This window comes from Pectinophora gossypiella, chromosome 13, assembly GCF_024362695.1.
Source record: "Pectinophora gossypiella chromosome 13, ilPecGoss1.1, whole genome shotgun sequence".
NCBI classification, from domain to species: Eukaryota; Metazoa; Arthropoda; class Insecta; order Lepidoptera; family Gelechiidae; genus Pectinophora; species Pectinophora gossypiella.
The window spans coordinates 13669319-13686192 of record NC_065416.1 but is presented as its reverse complement, the minus strand read 5'-3'; the positions used below and the strand labels follow the sequence as shown (position 1 = coordinate 13686192).

General features: G+C 38.3%; 1 protein-coding gene and 1 long non-coding RNA gene across 5 annotated transcripts in view; one reads left to right on the top strand and one right to left on the bottom strand.

The window, feature by feature from the left end:
* Window positions 1-16874, bottom strand: part of LOC126372157 (uncharacterized) — a 56892-nt gene that overhangs the window by 21270 nt on the left and 18748 nt on the right. For 3 of the 4 annotated variants that reach the window (XM_050017789.1, XM_050017791.1, XM_050017790.1), the window contains exons 3-5: window positions 15529-16476; window positions 12575-12656; window positions 10218-10341 (exon numbers count right to left, since the gene is read on the bottom strand). In XM_050017789.1, the coding sequence (XP_049873746.1) occupies window positions 10218-10341; window positions 12575-12656; window positions 15529-15663 (341 nt within the window). In that variant the 5' untranslated portion in view covers window positions 15664-16476. The remainder of the gene's footprint in view (window positions 1-10217; window positions 10342-12574; window positions 12657-15528; window positions 16477-16874) is intronic. The other variant, XM_050017792.1, reaches the window with a different exon arrangement.
* LOC126372207 (uncharacterized) lies at window positions 1925-6643 on the top strand. Its single transcript, XR_007567128.1, has 2 exons — window positions 1925-2148; window positions 6043-6643. It is a non-coding gene; the product is annotated as an uncharacterized LOC126372207 (long non-coding RNA).

Sequence of the window (16874 nt, the reverse complement as noted above, 5' to 3'; positions counted from 1 at the left end):
CGGCGATAGAGATTCGATAGGCTCTGATGTGACTCGTAAAACTGAACTTCGATTTCGAAATGCGGTTATACGAGGAGCAACAGAGCAGTAGAAAAAATATCACTGACCTGGATGTGAATGGACAGCGGTGTGTGTAAGAACAACACACCTGAACAAAACAAAGAACCTATTTTTAGACACGAAAACAAAGCACGAAACACTGGGAACTTTTTAAATGTTGCCAACGGAAACGGAAGTGTAAGCTACGGAAATCGCTCAACTTGAATTTCAAACAGTACTTGGCAAAATCGAATTTAAATATTGTCGATAGTAAAGAGAATCCAACTTACATGTCTGAAGTAGAGTACCTTCCACGAACCATTTTCACAAACAATTAGGTATTCAATCACAAGACACGTAAAACAACCAGAAGAGCACAAAGCAGGCTATAGTATTACGATATTATCACACCCGTCATCTCACTGTTTATAGATCGTATTTAGATAAATGCTCTATTATTTGCGCGGCGCGGCCGCGTAAAATTTATCACTCGTATATTCTACCGCAAACTTGATGAAACTTGGCAATCCGTCGGCGGCAAATTACGTCCAATTTCCCTCATAGCATCAGGAAAGTATTAATAGAACCAACCCAAATAAACATCTAGCTTTGAACACTGCATAAACGGATCACAACGATTGAGAAATTGTGTTTAAAAAGAGCGGAGTAGGATTCAAGTTCGTTCGCGCGTTCGTTTGGATTCGGTTATGTTCGTGTCGGGGACTCCGTGCGTCTCCCGTCGCGTGCACTGACTGCGGTGCGCGCGGTCGCCGGCTCGATCCGGCGCGTGCGTCACGTCGCAGGCGCAGTCGACAACAAAGTGATAACAAAAACTCCAACTCCGCAATCACATACTCAGTACCCATCCTATACGACATCTGCCGCGATCGCAGATTCTGTTGTGCCTTGTTGGACGACAGCCAACGACGTTGATTACTACCGACTACCGCTCTTGATGAGAAACAAACCATCGCGAGGTCATCCATAAAAACATATAGATGCTCTTAGCGTAAGCTTTTCCGTAGTTTCCGGTTGAAAAGTTATTTTTCAGCGACAGTATGGTATATTTTACAATCCATTAGCAAAACTTACAACTGACTCATTGTTACACAACGCTAATGCTTGTGAAGTCGAGCAAGACGAGCAGAAAAAGAAACCTCGATAAATCACAGCCCGCGGTTTAATTACTTACAATTTGAGCTGACTTTAAACCGCAGAAGAGTACTCACTTACTTTTGTACTTAACGGCAAATACCTACGGAAAAGTTCATTGTTCATTATGCTACAATGTCAAGGTTTTGTCAGAGTTATTTTGGACCAACTGAACATGCCAATCGTGACGGGCAGTGACGGGGCATGGCATAACTACCTCGCACGTTACATCATAGCCATCTAGAAGCTGTTGTGATTGAATTATGAATGGGACTACACTTCTGGAGCTTCGATTAGTTACCTACTAACTAAATAATACGAGATGCTATGCATAAGAATGACACAATCATCATTTTTGACACAAATAGATTCTTTGGTTCTAACTCTAGAGCTCCATATGTTGTGATTTCTTTAAGAAGCTTGAACGTAAACACCACTGAACAGTTTGAGGTCTTTAAGAGATCCTTAAGGAAACATTAAACTATAACTTCCTGTTGTTTGTTTAATGTTTAAGTCCCAAGGAAAATATTAGGAATTTCTAGTAATTTGATAAAATTCATCATCGTATTTACTAAATTATATTTATTTTCTTAAATATATCATTATTTATTCACGCACATAAGTAATTGGCGAAAAGGATTTCATGCAAAAGTCGCTATGTAAGCAACTAACTGATTGAGTTATTAAGAACGCTACTGTCACATGCGGTTCGTGAAATATCTTCGATATTAAAAAACTGTGCCGTTATTCGAAGCCTATGTATGTGAGAGTAGCGTTTGACATTTTATCCTGTGGCAACACTGAATATATTTCTGTCCTTATTGCTCTTACGTACTTGGACGGTTTGTCTCTTTCACACCTGGTAGGAGAAGTGTCAGCATAAAATGCGAGACACGATCGCCGCGCTTCACATTTGGCGTTTGATTTTCGACCTGTGCAGCACAGTCCGAAAATTTGGTGAGTAATTTTATTTTTTAACGGATTTTCCGTTTGAAATTTCATTGTGATCTTATTATATTTCTGTCCGTATATAAATACAAAAGTATATGATGGAAAATAATCAATGTAATAGTGCTCAAAAGCGTAAAGCTCCCGATGATTCCAATCCAAGTAATAATGTGTCTAAACGATTTTGTGACCAGGATTTGCTAAATAGATTGACAATGCAAGTAAATTCCATTCAATCTTTTTTATCACAATTAGTGCCGTCTTCTCAATCTGAATTGGTAGGAAACGTAGATTTAAATCTTCATGATTATCAAGATGATGACGATGTTCTTGACGCGAATATTAGTGGTGAATTGTTTGAAGAAGACAATGACGTGGCAATTTCTTATGCGGCGAACCCGCAACAATCAACTAATCACGCGGCGACCCCGCAAGAAATAAACGATCACGCGGCGAACCCGCAACAAGTAACTGATCACATGGAGGACTTGCAACAAACCATTTATCAACCGACGAACGCGGCGATTCAACAACCAACTATAACTAATGGGTCAGAAGCTGAATCTCCTACAGTAGCTATAGACGCGCAGTTTTCGCTACCTGTTAATACAGTTGTTAAGGAACCCGCAATTCCGAAAACTTCGCACTCTTATTTAGAAAAACTAAAAGAGTTGCAGCATTTCGAAACTGAGAGTTGGTCAGACGTTAGGTACTCAGATGTACAGAAAAATTATTGTGCTACCCCCGGATTCGTAGAACTAGAATCAAATGAGGAATTTAAACCGTACGAAACGTCTCTAAACCTGCATTACACAGAGCGCGGTTTCGCGGCAATTTCTTTGGGTTTGCTTAAACAAAACGAAGCCTTAGAGCAAGTAATTAGAATGTTCGTTTCTTGGCTTGGTTCTGTAGAAATGACTGACACGAAGGCAGTCGAAACAAAGTTATGCGACCTTTTTTCTCGAAGTGAATATCAAAAAATCTCGAATGACCTCCTTCAGATGACATGTGGTCATCGCGCAGATTTAGTTCAGCAGCGAAGGGATTTTTTGCTAAAACATGTTAAAGATAAATTTATTAAATCAACTTTGCGAAAAATTCCGCCATCCTCCAGCCATCTATTCGTAAGCAGTGACTTGTCAGCAACAATCGAAAAGAACGGAGGCAGCACAAAAATTTTTTGGCCTTCTAAAGAGACAAGATCTAAAAAACCAGTCAATTTTAACAATTCGAGTATGAAACCGAATTTTGTGCCTGCGCAAGGCCAAAATCAATTTTCTTTTCCACTGGCGCACGGTGGTAATGTTGCTACGCCTTCGCAAGGCATGCATATGAATCCCTGTTTTCCACCTCCGCAAGGTTTATTTCCTGCCTACAACAGTACGTTGTTACCTCCAACAACACTTTTACCTCGTGCACAGGCAACACAAGGCAGAATATTTCGCCCCAGAAACATCCGTCCTTCGCAAGGAAGACTCGGTAAACAATTTACTGACCGATCTCGCGCCACCGGTCGTGGTGCGCGAAAATTCTGACTCGATTTTCCAAGCTGGACAACTTGTAAATTACCCAAACAGATGGGGAAAGTTAGGAGCGAACCAGACGATTATCGACATAATCAGCGGATATCGAATCCCATTCAAAATAAAACCACCGCTTCATCTTCCATTTTACGACCATCCGCTCCAAACTCCACTTTCTCAGGAAATGACTTCTGTGTTGTCCCAGCTCGTACAAACAAATGTTCTAGAACAAGCTCCTACAACTCCAAGTTTTATTTCTCAAATGTTCCTAGTACCCAAGCAGGACGGAACACAGCGCCCGATTTTCAACCTGCGCAACCTCAACAACTTTGTACATGTAAGCAAATTTCGACTAGTAAACATTCAAAAAATACCAACGTTCCTCCAGCCACAAGATTGGATGGCAAAAATAGACTTGTCAAATGCTTACTTTCACGTCCCGATTTCTCCCGCACACAGGTGTTTTCTGCGCCTTATATATCAAGGAGTTCTGATGCAAATGACTTGTCTACCCTTTGGACTAGCCACCGCTCCGAAGACATTTGCCACTTTGACGAACTGGGTCGCGCAGATCCTAAGAACCCAGGGTGTACGCATGCTAGTCTACCTAGACGACTTTTTGATAGTCCACCAAGACAAAGACATGCTCCAGAGACATGTTTCGTTAACAGTCGATTTGCTCAATTACCTAGGCTGGACCGTAAACCTTTCAAAATCCGTGCTGAAACCTCAACGTCAACTTCACTTCCTGGGTATTATGTGGGATCCGTTCCACAACATAAAATGGTTACCCAGCGACAAATGCCAGACAATAACTCGCAAAATTCAAAATATTCTTCAGACGAAAACTGCCAACTTAAAGATCATGCAATCCTTAGTAGGCCTATTGAATTTTGCAAGCTTCTGCATTCCCAGAGGTCGTTTAAATCACAGGGCCTTGCTGACCTTTTGCCAAAGGCTAAGTGTTATGCGCCCTTACAAACATTTCCCTGTTCCCGAGCCAGCATTAATAGAACTGAAATGGTGGTTAGAAAATCTGAACAGTCGGTCAATTATTCACCCAAGTCCAGTGTCGCATTATATAGCAACAGATGCATCAGGTCTGGGTTGGGGAGCCCAAATCGACAATTTGATCATGTCGGGCACGTGGTCAGCTCCCGAACTCAATCTTCACTCGAATCAGAAGGAAATGTTGGTAATGTTGAAAGTATTTCAAGCGTTGGCCCTTCACATGCGAAACTCTACAATATAGATTCAATCCGACAATCGAACAGCTCTTTCCTACCTGAAAAACGAGGGTGGAACCCAATCAATGTCCCTGTTATATTTAACAAATCAGATTTACCAAATCCTGGATTTATTCAACATAAAACTCTCGCTTCATCACCTGCCGGGTCGGTACAATGTGGAAGCAGACCAGCTGTCCCGCCAAGGCAAACTACCAGAATGGCACCTGCTACCTCAAATTACACAAAAGATCTTCTCGAAATGGGGCCTTCCCGACATAGATCTGTTTGCATCCCAGACGGCTCATGTAGTTCCACGCTACGTAAGCTTGGACGTAACCGACAGGCAAGCAGAATTTTACGATGCCCTGAGCCGAACATGGAATTTCTCTCTAGCGTGGATATTTCCGCCACCATTCCTCCTGCCTCGAGTTTTGACTCACCTCAACAATGCCCAAGGAGTGTACATAGTGATAGCTCCCAGGTGGGAGAAGGCATTTTGGCGTCCGGACCTTCGCAGCCGCTCTATAGCTCCCCCATTCACAATTTACAACCTAACGGAAGTCCTAATAGACACATCAACGAGCTTTCCACCACCCAAAGTCCAGGAAATAACACTGGAGGCATGGAAATGTGGGGGTGGAGTGAGGCCATAAAAGGTTGGTCTCAGGACCAAATACAACTTCTTAAATCCAGTTGGCGAAATTCTTCGATAAAATCTTACCAATCTGTGTGGCGTCGATGGTCAAGCTGGGCGCTAAAGAATAAAATATCCTTGACAGCTCCCTCTGGATCAGATTTGGCCAGGTATTTATCAGACCTCTATTTGATAGAAAATTTTTCTAAAAATACAATTGTAATGCATAAATCAGTAGTTTCAACTTTGTGCAATCCAAACCTCACAGAAAAGTTAAGTTCTCATCCTTTAGTGCAGCATATCTTAAAATCTATTTCCAATAAAACACCTAAAGAAGATAAACCTCCTGTCTGGGATATTGATGTTTTGTCATCCTGGCTCTCGAACAATTTTCAACTCAATTTTGACCTGTTTGTGTGTGCTAAACGTACTGCTTGCATACTATTACTCTGCTCAGGCAGGCGGGTTCATGACCTAACCTTGCTGTCTATTCACCCTGACAATTTTGTTGTTTCAGAAAATTGTATTACATTTTGGCCTAAATACGGGTCCAAAACAGATAACGGAGACTACAGACAATCTGGATGGAAATTACATACAAATTTAGAAACCGTTTCCCTGGATCCTGTTTTTTGGGTGAAATCTTTAATTCGACTATCAAAAACTCGACGAGATGAATGTCGATTAGACAACTTATTTTTAACAGTGTGTGGTCCTCCGAAAGCGGCATCTAGAACCACTATTGCAAATTGGTTAAAGGCTTTATTGATGGAAGCAGGCATCAATGCAACTCCCGGAAGCTTCAGACCAGCGGTATCTTCGAAAAATTGGATTCAAAATTTCCCAATAGACGAGATTTTGAAAAGAGGTAATTGGCGCTCGCAGAATGTATTTATGAAATATTATAAAAGATCTGTGTTACCGGATAAACAAACGACTTCAATAACTAGATTATTTTCTCCTGTTTGATATGGTACATACGACCTGGTTATTTAGTTTGCGTTAAATTATATGATGTTTAATCTGATTTATTAATCATAAAAGAAGAAATAAAGAAGATTATTAATTGACCTGTATACATAATTTACATAATTTTTCTTAATAAATGTTTATGTCTATATTGTGTCTTTGACTGTTAATTACCCTTCTTTAAAGTCATTACATTTGCTCTATGTAGGTACACTGATTTTTGCATACTTAATTTATATGATACTGACACATCCTAAAAGAATCATATGAAATTGCTTTAGTATCTAGATGAAAATTATATAATTACTTAGGCTTAATTTAAAAGTTAATTTCAACATTTGTCTCTCACACCAGGCGATAACAAACACGTCTCACATACATAGGCTTCGAATAACGGCACAGTTTTTTAATAGCAGCGTTTTACCTACCAATAAAACGCTTATTAAAAACTTGCCTAATTCGAAGCCTACAATTTTTATTTCTGCCTGGTGTAAGTATGTGAAACTCAATGTGAAGCGCGGCGATCGTGTCTCGCATTTTATGCTGACACTTCTCCCTCAGAACAATAACTAAAGCATAGAAGGAAGGCTAAAATAGCAACAGAACTCTATAATTCTGCTCTACTTTATCTTACGGAACCGGCGTAATGTTAGACAAAGACGCATATACAAAAATTGTTTCGTAATTTCGTAGGTTGTCACAAGTTTTTCATTGCCTAGTGTTGGGTTTCACTTTAGTAATATGTCGATAAAATTAAATTTACTTACAATTAATGTCGATAAATTTTTTTTACAAGATTTCTTTTTGTAGGATGCAATTATCTTCTTCTTGATGAAAGGAGACTCTGTCTCTGATAGGTAAGTATCTAACCATTTTTGGATTATATTGTCTGGTTTATATTAGTTTGGAGCTGCAGCTCACATTCAGGAAGGAAAGAAAATAGCCAACTGTTATCGTTTCATCGGTAAGTATTTTGTAATATTCGAATTTATTTATGATGTCATCCGCCGTGCACTGGTGTCGATCGACGTGCCGTGCAAATTGGAACCGCCGCCGCTGGGTCTAAGCCGCACAGACGGTAAGAGACCCGATGGGGTCACGCCATAGACATAGAAAAGAGTATGGACTGGAAATACCTACAGAAAAAACGTGCCACTCTGTAAACATAAAATGGCGGTCTTTACTAGGGCTACAAGCTGTTTCAATACTAGGATTACCATACTCGTACCTACTAGATATAGCATTATACTTAAAAAAATACGGCATACAAGTATTCATAAGAGAACAGAAAGGGAAAGTAAAAGGTAGGTAGGTGGTGTACTGTATCTTTCGTGCAAAACTTGTAAGTATTGTATGTTGTGTGCAATAAAGTATATTTGTATTTGTAAAGGAAGGTTTAGTCAAGATTTATCTAAGTCGCTTACACAAATCTATAACATTCATTACATTCTTTATTGGGCGCAGTTCGTATCAACCTGGAGTGTTGGAGTAGGAGTAAATAAGAAAAGGAGGTAAAATGAAATATAAATTAGATCGTAAATCTGTTCATTAGCAAGTATTTATTTCACACGTTATTAATTATGTACATTATATTTACAATAAATACAAATTTATTAATTTCTAAACAGTGTCAATTTGCTTAGAAACTGTCTTTGTGACACCCTGTCACATTGTTTTTTTTTTTTTCATTAAGTCGTTTGATCTTGAGGCGGGACTTGTTCAGCTTTTCTTTTAAATTTTTCATCTCGTCTTCTTGAACTGACTGAAATAAAGTTTAATAATAATGTTAAAATAGTATATGTACAAAATAATCTATAAAAATAAAAGTAAAATATATCTGATTTAAGTGCATTGTGCAGCTGGTTGAATTATACACTCTATATATGTATATCATGTTAAAAATATAAAAAAAGAAAATTATTTGATATACCTTTTCATGTAAATCCAGTCGACACTTTTGGATTTAATATCTGAAATCAAAGATAATAATAATTTACTTATATAAAACGTGTACAACTCATAATTGTTTAGACATAAAACAACTACAGACTTAGTATATATACTAAGTTTATTAAGTACATAATAATATGTAGTTGAATGATAGATAGTATAAACGTGTTGTGATAACATGATACAAATATCTTATCTATCTATCCAGCAGTGAGATGATGCAGGCTAGGCTGAAATTTAAATTTAAACACCATTTCATCTGTCTGATCTATAATGTTCAATGTAGGAATAGCATCGTCTCGAAGACGCCTCCACTTTGAATTAGGAACACACATAAATGAATCCGCAGTAAAATGTTTCGAGCAAATACGGCTGTACTTATTTGGAATCCAATTTCGTCTATTAATGCGAATTATCCATTATTTCTCTTTGTTATCGTCTACAGGAAATCTAAAAATTAAAAGTATCGATAATTTTAGTACATCACTATGGACAATCAACATAACCTCAAATCAATTCCGTATTCATCGATGAAACGTATAATATAATGGATATCTCAAATATTTTATGCTACAAATCTATTCAGCAAAACATATTACTTTCCTAAAATTGTTCAGCAGTTCACATTTCACTAGAAAATTACAAAAAACTTACCGATGAAACGACAGAAGTTGTTGGCTATTTTCTTTTCTTCCTGAATGTGAGCTGCAGCCCCATACCACACAAGACATAATGTCACACAGTCGAGACACTCAATTATTTGATATAAATAAAAGTTTCTTTCCATTTATTTGGAAAAATATTGTTAAATTATCACTTAAAACAATCTGAACACAAGACACTCGTAAACACAGTTGACGCGACCGTGTCAAATAGTTCGGTAAATATAAGTAAAATCTTCTTATGTATGTTACTATGTATTTGGCCGAGTTAAAATGAGTCCAATAGGTCCAAATGACATTTCATGTTGTGACAACCTCGGAAAAAATGAAGCAAAGAGCGAATCATTTGTCCTTTTCTCACTCATAGTTTGTGTCGTAAGCTAGAAGAGAGCCGGTTTATAGTTTCTGAATTCTTATTTTAGCCTTCCTTCTATGCTTTAGTTATTGTTCTGAGACTTCTCCTACCAGGTGTGAAAGAGACAAACCGTCCAAGTACGTAAGAGCAATAAGGACAGAAATATATTCAGTGTTGCCACAGGATAAAATGTCAAACGCTACTCTCACATACATAGGCTTCGAATTAGGCAAGTTTTTAATAAGCGTTTTATTGGTAGGTAAAACGCTGCTATTTAATCTGTGGATCTTAAATCCTATTTCCAAATAAGGCGATAGAGACACTGGGCACGGTACGCCACACCGAATATCCTCAAACGTGTATCTGACACACGACGCCCACACCGACAGAGCAGACACGTGTGTCAGCTAATCTTGTGACACGCGAAAAAAAGTTCGTATCGAGCGACAACATGTGGTAATTATGTGACATTTGCGGACGTTGACTTTAGGGTGCTTTTTGTCATCGCCCCGCCCTGACGAGAGGTTCTCGCTCACCTGGTTACCATCAAGCTGAAGGCATACCGACAACGCCAAATCCTCTCAGAAAACGCCCCGCATCGTTTTTGTTGGTCTGGGCATCAGACATGTTAGAATATTTAAAATTGCTGTTTCCCGATGTGGGCTTAGTACTTAAGTAGTGTACGATATGCTCTCACCCTTTAATCTACCCGCTCGGAGTAGCTGCCTCGGTACAAAAATAAAACTTTCAACTCACCTATTGTGCAGATCAGCTGGTTTGGCCATGGTGAACTCCTTGGCGTGCACGTTCAGCTTGTTAGATGACGGCGTGGTCGCCGTGGGCCCCGTCGCCGTGGTCGCCACTCCGTCTGTGCGTACACCTGGTGGTCAACGTGGCGTCAAGAGAAGAGAGATAGGAAAGATAGCCTCTCGCAAGGGTGTGAGAGAGAAAGAAAGAGTTCAAGAGTCCTGGTTTATAGCTTAATCTTTGGCGTGATAAGTAACATTTTCTAAGGGAGAAACTATGATTTAACACACATACACACACACACACACCCCCGTAATCTCTAATGGAGTGGGCAGAGAAGTCAGAAGCCAACTTGCAACTTTCAGCCTTTCGCAAGAGACGATTGTTTAATAGTTTGTGAAGTTTTCTTGGAGATAAATCTTTAACATAAGCTCATGATCATAAGATGATGAATCGTATGGTGAAAGGACTATTTCTCTAGAATTTTACGACATTCGACATTTCCTGGAAGTGTATAGACGATATTAAAATAACACTCGATTTTATCTCATACTTACATGTGTTTACAAAGGCTACTTTGTTATTAAAAAAACTAAAGGGATTTATTTGCGAGAGACTGAAGAAAATACGGATGAATGCATGTTACCAAAAATAGACATGGAATAATAGTTAAAAATTTAACTTTTAATAAGCTTGGCTGGCCACTTTACTATGTAGAAGCGTTTCATAGAAATATTTTCTTGTTTCATACTTTTTAGAGTGCGATTTTTATGCGTTGTTGTGTTTACGTTTTTAGGTTTGGTAATGTGGTGTACTTACCTTGTTCTTTTTTTTCTTTCTTTAGGCAGTATCTACACCCTACTATTATATCCCTACCAATCAACAGTTACAAACTAACATCATCGACAGTGGATCGTAACAAACCTAACAAGGTAACCTAGATCGCGAGCCGTGACATGCGCGTGCGACGCGCACCACCGGCCCGACTTTCCTCCAGCTAACTGCTTATGCTTAGCCAGGCTAAACCACCGCGATTGGAAGATAGCGTCGGTTCATTTGTTGGAATATTTATTGCCACGCTTAGGTCAATATTACGATACAAATATGTGCGTAATACATTAGTGAATGTGGCCATGCATTCACTGCTAATATCGGATACGACAACTACATAAGAGGGCAACTTCGGCGTTCACGGCTGGTAGGATATTATAATGCTAAAGAATCTTTTTAATGTTCAAATACAAATACCACAGAATTATCTTTAAAATAAAGTCAAAACCATAATTATATTGTATAGGGGTATAATTCACTATACGTATTATGGCGGTTTACTTAGTTTTATTTCTCTTAGATTTTTATCGATATTAAGTACAGTTTTATTCGAAAATAATTATTCTAATGACGGAGCATAAATACATTATTTGCAATAGCGAGCACATACAAGAGGTGATGTCCATCAAATTAGAATCTGTTTGACTCCATTATTGCCTCATCTATTTGTGCATTTCAAGTTTAGTACTTATTCTGTAGCTATTTCTGTACTTACATGTAAATTTAGTCTTGAAAACAACATTCAAAATCTTTCCGTGAGTCTAGCACGTCCCTGATCAAAATATAAAAACAAATCTACGCTCGACTTGTTTACAAACCAACTTTATAGAGGCGCACTGCGTATCTACATTAACGAAATAAACGATTTTTGAGATAACTCCTCATCAACAAGGAATTCAAGCTGAACAAACTCAAAATAAGTTAAGTAATTACAGAAATCAACAGAATAGATATTCTACGTTTCACGTTTCTACGCCTAACAAGAGCGACAAACCTGTAGTCTCAGAAACAGTGGTAACAGCTTGGGCCGGCAAAGCCACCACGGCGGCAACGGACACCGGAACGGTCACCGCTACAGGCGACACTGGCGCCGCGCACACCGCCACCTGCGCCGGCGCCATCGCCACCGGCTGCGCCAGCGACTGCTTCACTATACACCGCGACATCCTCACTAACACCTATTATCCACCATCAAAATATCTCCACACAACACGCTTGACAATCGCGACAACAAACATGCGACTGTCGACCCGTTCCAAATATGAGGTTTGTTTATTTTTATTTTTGGCGCCAATTTTGCGTAGTGACGTTAGCCAGCCAAGCTTTTACGAGTGGCCTGTGACAGGCCACCGATCTCTTTGGATGTTAATCGAAAGATCTAAACAGATTCTATTTATTTACGTTTATCTGATGCAGCATATTCAAATTTAGAACACACAGATACAGATTATGGGTAAAAAGTATGTTTATTTAATTTGCTAAGGAATTATTTTGTTAGTAAGTATTTAGAAAAGTAGAAGGATAAGAAAGCAAACCTGGTGGTCTGTAGATTTCGAGTGTAGGTTTTCCTTTTGCGTTGGTTAGGATCATACTCCGCCGCTTCCCATTGTTCGGAAACTGTGAACAAGGAATGAAACATTTTACTTTTTAATTTAAAAAGTTGAAAATGAAAGATCTTAGAGCAAAGAATAGTTAGCTACTTACATACAAGTTAGTATTTTAAGAAAGAGAGTAATACACGTTAGTATATTTGCTTATCAGAAAATTATACCTATAGCTAGTCCGTTTAGAAAATCTTGGTTTGTAGAGTCGCTATGGTTTTTAGTACCTACCTAAAATATTGTCGTCTTTATTATTTATTACAAAAACTTGTAAGTTTATTTACAATTCTTTAAGTTCCTATGAGAGTATTAGGCTATCAGCAGATCTACTTACATTAGGAATTCCATAATATCGACACTTAAAAATTACTGCTATTATGATTTCTATCTATTATACTCTATTAAATTTTATTTTAAGTTATGTCTGTTATTTTCTTATCAATAATCCCTTCCTTTTCTTTCGGCGGATAAGAAAATGACAGGTATGCCTACAGGAATCAGCACTTTTATCACTGTAGGTAAATATAAGTTTGTATTTAAGTTAATAATATATTAGTTTAATTATGTCGTGAATTTGCTCTTTCACGCCACACCCTTTAGCTTTTTCAATAGCTACTAACAAATAGCCTTTATCTGAAACTTTCCAGATCTGTCTGCCTCCACTATTACATCACGTTTTATTTTCGAGACATTGCGCCTGCTCCTAAACAAGCATCAAAACCTCTAATAGAGTGACTAGGTAACGCTAAAATAAATATGTATTACTACAAGAGTTTAATAGTATATATGGTTTTGCGTTGTTGCTGTAAGCATAAGTTTCTGAAGTTAGGTATAACTAGATTACTTTTTACCATTGATGGGTATTCTCTTGGCCCCAGACTTTTTTTTATTTTAATGACTTCTTTATTGCAGTTGTTTTGTGGTATTTTTATTTTGGTAATTTCTATAAACATTACCTTATAAGTCCACAACTAGTCTCGTGTAAGTATGTAAATTAAATTGGACACATTTTTCTTTGTAGCGTATGCGAACAGCACTATGCAACATTTAGTTGTTTTTGTGAAGTGTATTAAAAAGATAATTTCGAAGTACATTATCAATGTCACGCCAAAATAATGAGGATGTGGTGCACAAAAACATATTGTGAGTGAATCATGCAGTTGAAAATGTTGAAATGCGATAAATCACTTTTTATTTATTTTTCTGCTGATCTGAAACTGAAGAAAAAACAGAATGCATTCGGCTGCTTATCTTTCCGCGTAAAACCCGACAGGGGGACGTTTCTTTCTAACTACGGGCCATGAGCTGGTCACCAACTCCAGCTGAGGCCGAGTCGAGTGGAGGAAGAGTAGAGTTAACATTTTAGAATACGGGTGATACTCTTGTGACGTAAAATCTTCGAGGCCCTTGTTACTTTATGCCTCATCATCTCCCTAGCATTCTCGCGTTTTTCACAGGGTCCGCTTACCTAACCTGAACGACAGGTACAGTTTTTTACAGAAGCAACAGCCTGTCTGACCTTTCAACCCGCGAAGGGAAAACCAGCCCAATACAGGTTAGATCACATACCTCAGAAAATACATTTCTCGTGGGTTCCCTCACGATGTTTTCGTTCACCGCTGAGCACGTGACAATCATTTATGATGCAAACATGAATTCGAAAACAAATTCGACAATCATTGGTGTAGGCCTGTGCTGGATTTAAACCTGCGTCCTGAAAGTGAGAGGCAAGCGTTCTACCAACTGGGCTACCACGGGTCACTTACTGCCTACAGCTTGCTTACTGTTACTTTATGCCTATAATAGGTAAAAACCTGTGGTAAAAACTGTACTATTTGACAATTCTTACACCAGAGTAGTCTTAAAATATCTAGCTAGGTACGTAATAGGTAAAAGCTTAGCAAATAGACGTCTAGGTTCTTTTATGTTTTCATAACATTAACACTGATGATGTAATCACTAGCTGAGGTGTTGACTGAATTGAATATCATTGACTGGTTTTACAATTTACCAGCTTACATTATCCTTCGCAGAGTTGTCAGAAGAAAACATGCAATAAGAAGCCGTGGTAGCCCAGTTGGTAAAACGCTTGCCTCTCACTTTGAGGTCGCAGGTTCGAATCCAGCACAGCTCTAAACCAATGATTGTTGAATTTGTTTTCGAATTGTTTGGGTCATAAATGATTATACTTATCACGTGCTCAGCCGTGAAGAAAAACATCGTGAGGAAACCCACATTCCAGAGAAATGCATTTTCGGAGGTCCGTGACCTAACCTGTATTGGGCTGGTTTTCCCTTCGCGTGTTGGAAGGTCAGACAGGCAGTCGTTTCTGTAAAAAACCGGACCTGTCAAATTTTCAGGTTAGGTAAGCGGACCCTATAAAAACGGGATAACGCTACGGCTTGTTCTTGAAATGGCATTTTGGCGCTTACGTAATTTTGTCTTTTCAGTGACGATATGTTTGTTTTATAACATTATTAACGGTCACAAGCACACTTAAGGCTGAGAAAAATATCGAATTAGCATTTGTTGTGTCAGTACGAAGGTTGTATTTAAATGCAATTATTGTGTGTGGGTAGTGCAGTCACCCACGCCACGGTATAGCGGGCTAGAAATTGAAATTAACACATATTTAAAAAGGTCACTAGCGTATTTATTGCTTTAAAATTGTTTGTTTAAGTTTTTATAATAATTTTAAGTAGGTAGTTGGTGCTAATTCCTGCAGACGCCACTTAATTTTATTTTAAGTTATACCTGTCATTTTCGTATCCGCTGAAAAAGAAAGGGACGGGTAATCGACAGGCATAAAATTTATGGAACACACGTCAATTTTAAGCACAAATCTAAAACAACCGGCATGTATATTAAATAATATAACCATCAATTACCTGGTTATGATGCATGTTGTGGTGAGACTGCGGGCGCACAAAGCTGCGCTCGCGCATGATGACTCCAGGAGACGCGAAGTCCTGCATCCTGTAGCTCCGCTGCAACTCGTTACCAACCCCCATTTGAGCCTGCATCGTCACTGATTACCGGTTTTCTGATTTTACTGATTCAGAACTCGCGCGTCCCAACACTAAGCACTAACTTTTTAATTTATCTTTTCGCGCAGTCTGTGGCGCTTTCCCGCCTTTTTTGTCGACGACGTTCTAATTTGGACGGAATAATCGATGCGTTCGCGTGATTAAATTCTCTTTGGTAATTTTAATTAGTGCGCTCTGGTATTCAGTGTTTCTTTTTTTATGTTTTTCTTTAGCAATAATTATTGAAACAGTTATAATATGGCTTAGAGAAGCTGTATTTTTATAGTTTTTAGTTCTTTACACTTATTGACGATATTTAGAGTTGTTTACATCGAAATAAATACACTAGATGAATGACTAGTTATAAAGTTACTTTTACGCAATGTCACACTTGTTTTGGTTATAATATTATTATTATTTACAATATTTTCGAAAAATACCTACAAAGCTTGTTCTAATTTACTACAGCGGGCAATACACGAAAAATGCGAGTAAACAACAAAGTTTTTTTTTATTAATAATATTAAAAGTTAATTTGATCACAATGTTTTATTGTGACGTCACGTTTAGAGATCACGATTCTCCAATTTATATATGCATATATAAATGTACATTAATATATTTCTCTCTATCGTGGCCACGGATAGAGAGTGTTTTCGATTTTTGTTCGTTTTTTTTTTAATACGACTAATGCAAGAGCAGTGCTGGATCGGTTCGTGGCTGACAGTCACGGAGCGATGCTTTATTTCGAGGGGCCGCGGACGGCTCTACCTCGAATCGTTTCGTCGAACGGGTTATTTGAACCCTAATCTGAAACAAACAATAATTAAATTACATTAATCAGCACGAGACGACAAGAATTGAGAAAGGAATGCTTAGATTAAATAGTTCGGACATGTAGAGAGAATCAATTAAATTAGATAGACTATAAAAAGGGTGTAAGCGCCTGGTAGGTATGCATATGTCGCAGTCGGATTGTATAATCCGCTGTATTACATTACGGCTAGCTGTTTTCAAAAACAGGGCCGTTTTGTAATGCGGCGGTTCAACGATTAGCTAACTGAGATAGGCATGATCTTATGTTTGTATTGATGAATACTTTACATCATTGTTTTCGGGGTAGGCACTTCCACAAATCACCAAAAGACAACTACTTGAAGTCGCACTTGATACCTATTGAAGAAGTAGTTAGGAGTACGGTATAGATA